The sequence below is a fragment of the Aphanomyces astaci genome, assembly GCF_000520075.1.
Source record: "Aphanomyces astaci strain APO3 unplaced genomic scaffold supercont1.759, whole genome shotgun sequence".
Lineage (NCBI taxonomy): Eukaryota > Oomycota > Saprolegniomycetes > Saprolegniales > Verrucalvaceae > Aphanomyces > Aphanomyces astaci.
Window position 1 is genome coordinate 1 of NW_009799022.1, and position 1,361 is coordinate 1,361.

At 58.7% G+C, this 1,361-nt stretch overlaps 1 protein-coding gene across 1 annotated transcript; it reads right to left on the minus strand.

Moving 5' to 3' along the window:
* Positions 1-11: 11 nt before the first annotated feature.
* Positions 12-1,346, minus strand: H257_19538 (hypothetical protein; the record flags this gene model as incomplete). The annotated part of the gene is made up of 1 exon (XM_009848677.1): positions 12-1,346. A coding segment is annotated over one exon (1,335 nt), but the record flags the coding sequence as incomplete, so codon positions are not given.
* Positions 1,347-1,361: the final 15 nt, after the last annotated feature.

Below are 1,361 nucleotides of genomic sequence, written 5' to 3' on the forward strand. Positions count from 1 at the left end.
TCCCACCGCACTTCGATCGAGTCCTCGCGCAAGTCGTTCTGGGTCACCCTGAAGTACGAGTTGATGTACCGCGTGAGCATGCCTGAAAAAGGAGACGCCAAGTTGGACACGGTCGTGACCAAGCCAAAGGTGGCCCCTTCGTTGCCCACGTCGGCGATCTCCACGGCGCAGAACGTGGACACGACAAAGCGGATGCCCTGCGGAACTTGCTCCGACAACGCCACCCCCGTGTAGAACCACTGGTTGCGGACGATGTTCCAAATCGTGAGAAACGTGGTGATCGAGTCCAGGGCCAGCACGGACACGGACGCAATGGCAATCGACCAGCGCCAGTTCCAGTGCAACCCCCACTTGGCCACGACCATCATGATGCCAGCAAAGATGCCGCTCGCAATAATGCCGGCCAACGAACTGTTGAGCGGCTCCACTTTGGCCCACGTACTGGCCATGGGCGAGTCCGCCGTGGAGCTGATGTTGCGGAACACTTGGCTGATGAACCGGAACGCGCAAATCTGCCACATCACACGCTTCTGCAGCAACTCCCAGAACCCCGACGCCCACACCCGGAACGGAATCGGCGGCGTCTTCTTCTCTTCCACGATGAAGATCGTCGACAACACCACCAGCACGCAAGGAGCCAAACAGATGCCGTACGGGACGTTGGGACTCATGGAAAACGAGAACGACCCCAGGTAGTTGGCGCCGTTCAAGCCAAACCCGACCACCACGTCCGCCATAATGCCGAAAATCGTGCGCACCGTGTAAATGCCAGTCAAGACACGGCCGCGGACAGCCAACGGCTCGCGCTGCGAGTACTCGGTCACCATCGCATCCGATGCACACACGGCCGTGACGTACCCCAACGACACGATCATGGACAACATGATGAACTTGGTGCCCTGGTCCGGAGCGCCCAAGTTGAACAAGTCCTTCTCCTTCTCCGACGCACGCGAGAAGACGCGGGAGCACGCCGTTGAGTTCATCGCCTTGGCCTTAACGCGGTCGCAGTACGGGTCCCCCAACGAAGAAAACGTCATCACAGTCAAGCAGATCATGGTCAAGGTCCACCCAATCAACATCCACGACTTGCGGCGGTAGCCAAAGATGGGAAAGCAGTCGGAAAACAATCCCATAAACACCTTGAACGACCAGCCCATGGTCACCAACTGACTGTACGCCGACGTCTGGTACCCCTCCAAGTTGAGGTACACGTTGAAAATGGGGTAGTTGAGCGACGGAATCATGCCGTAGATCACCCCCACCGCGGCGTACTGTGCGAACAACCCAAACGCTTCTCGGGAAAACAGGTCGAGGGCCCCGCCTGCGACGATGGCACCACCTTCCAGCTCACCCGGTGTCTT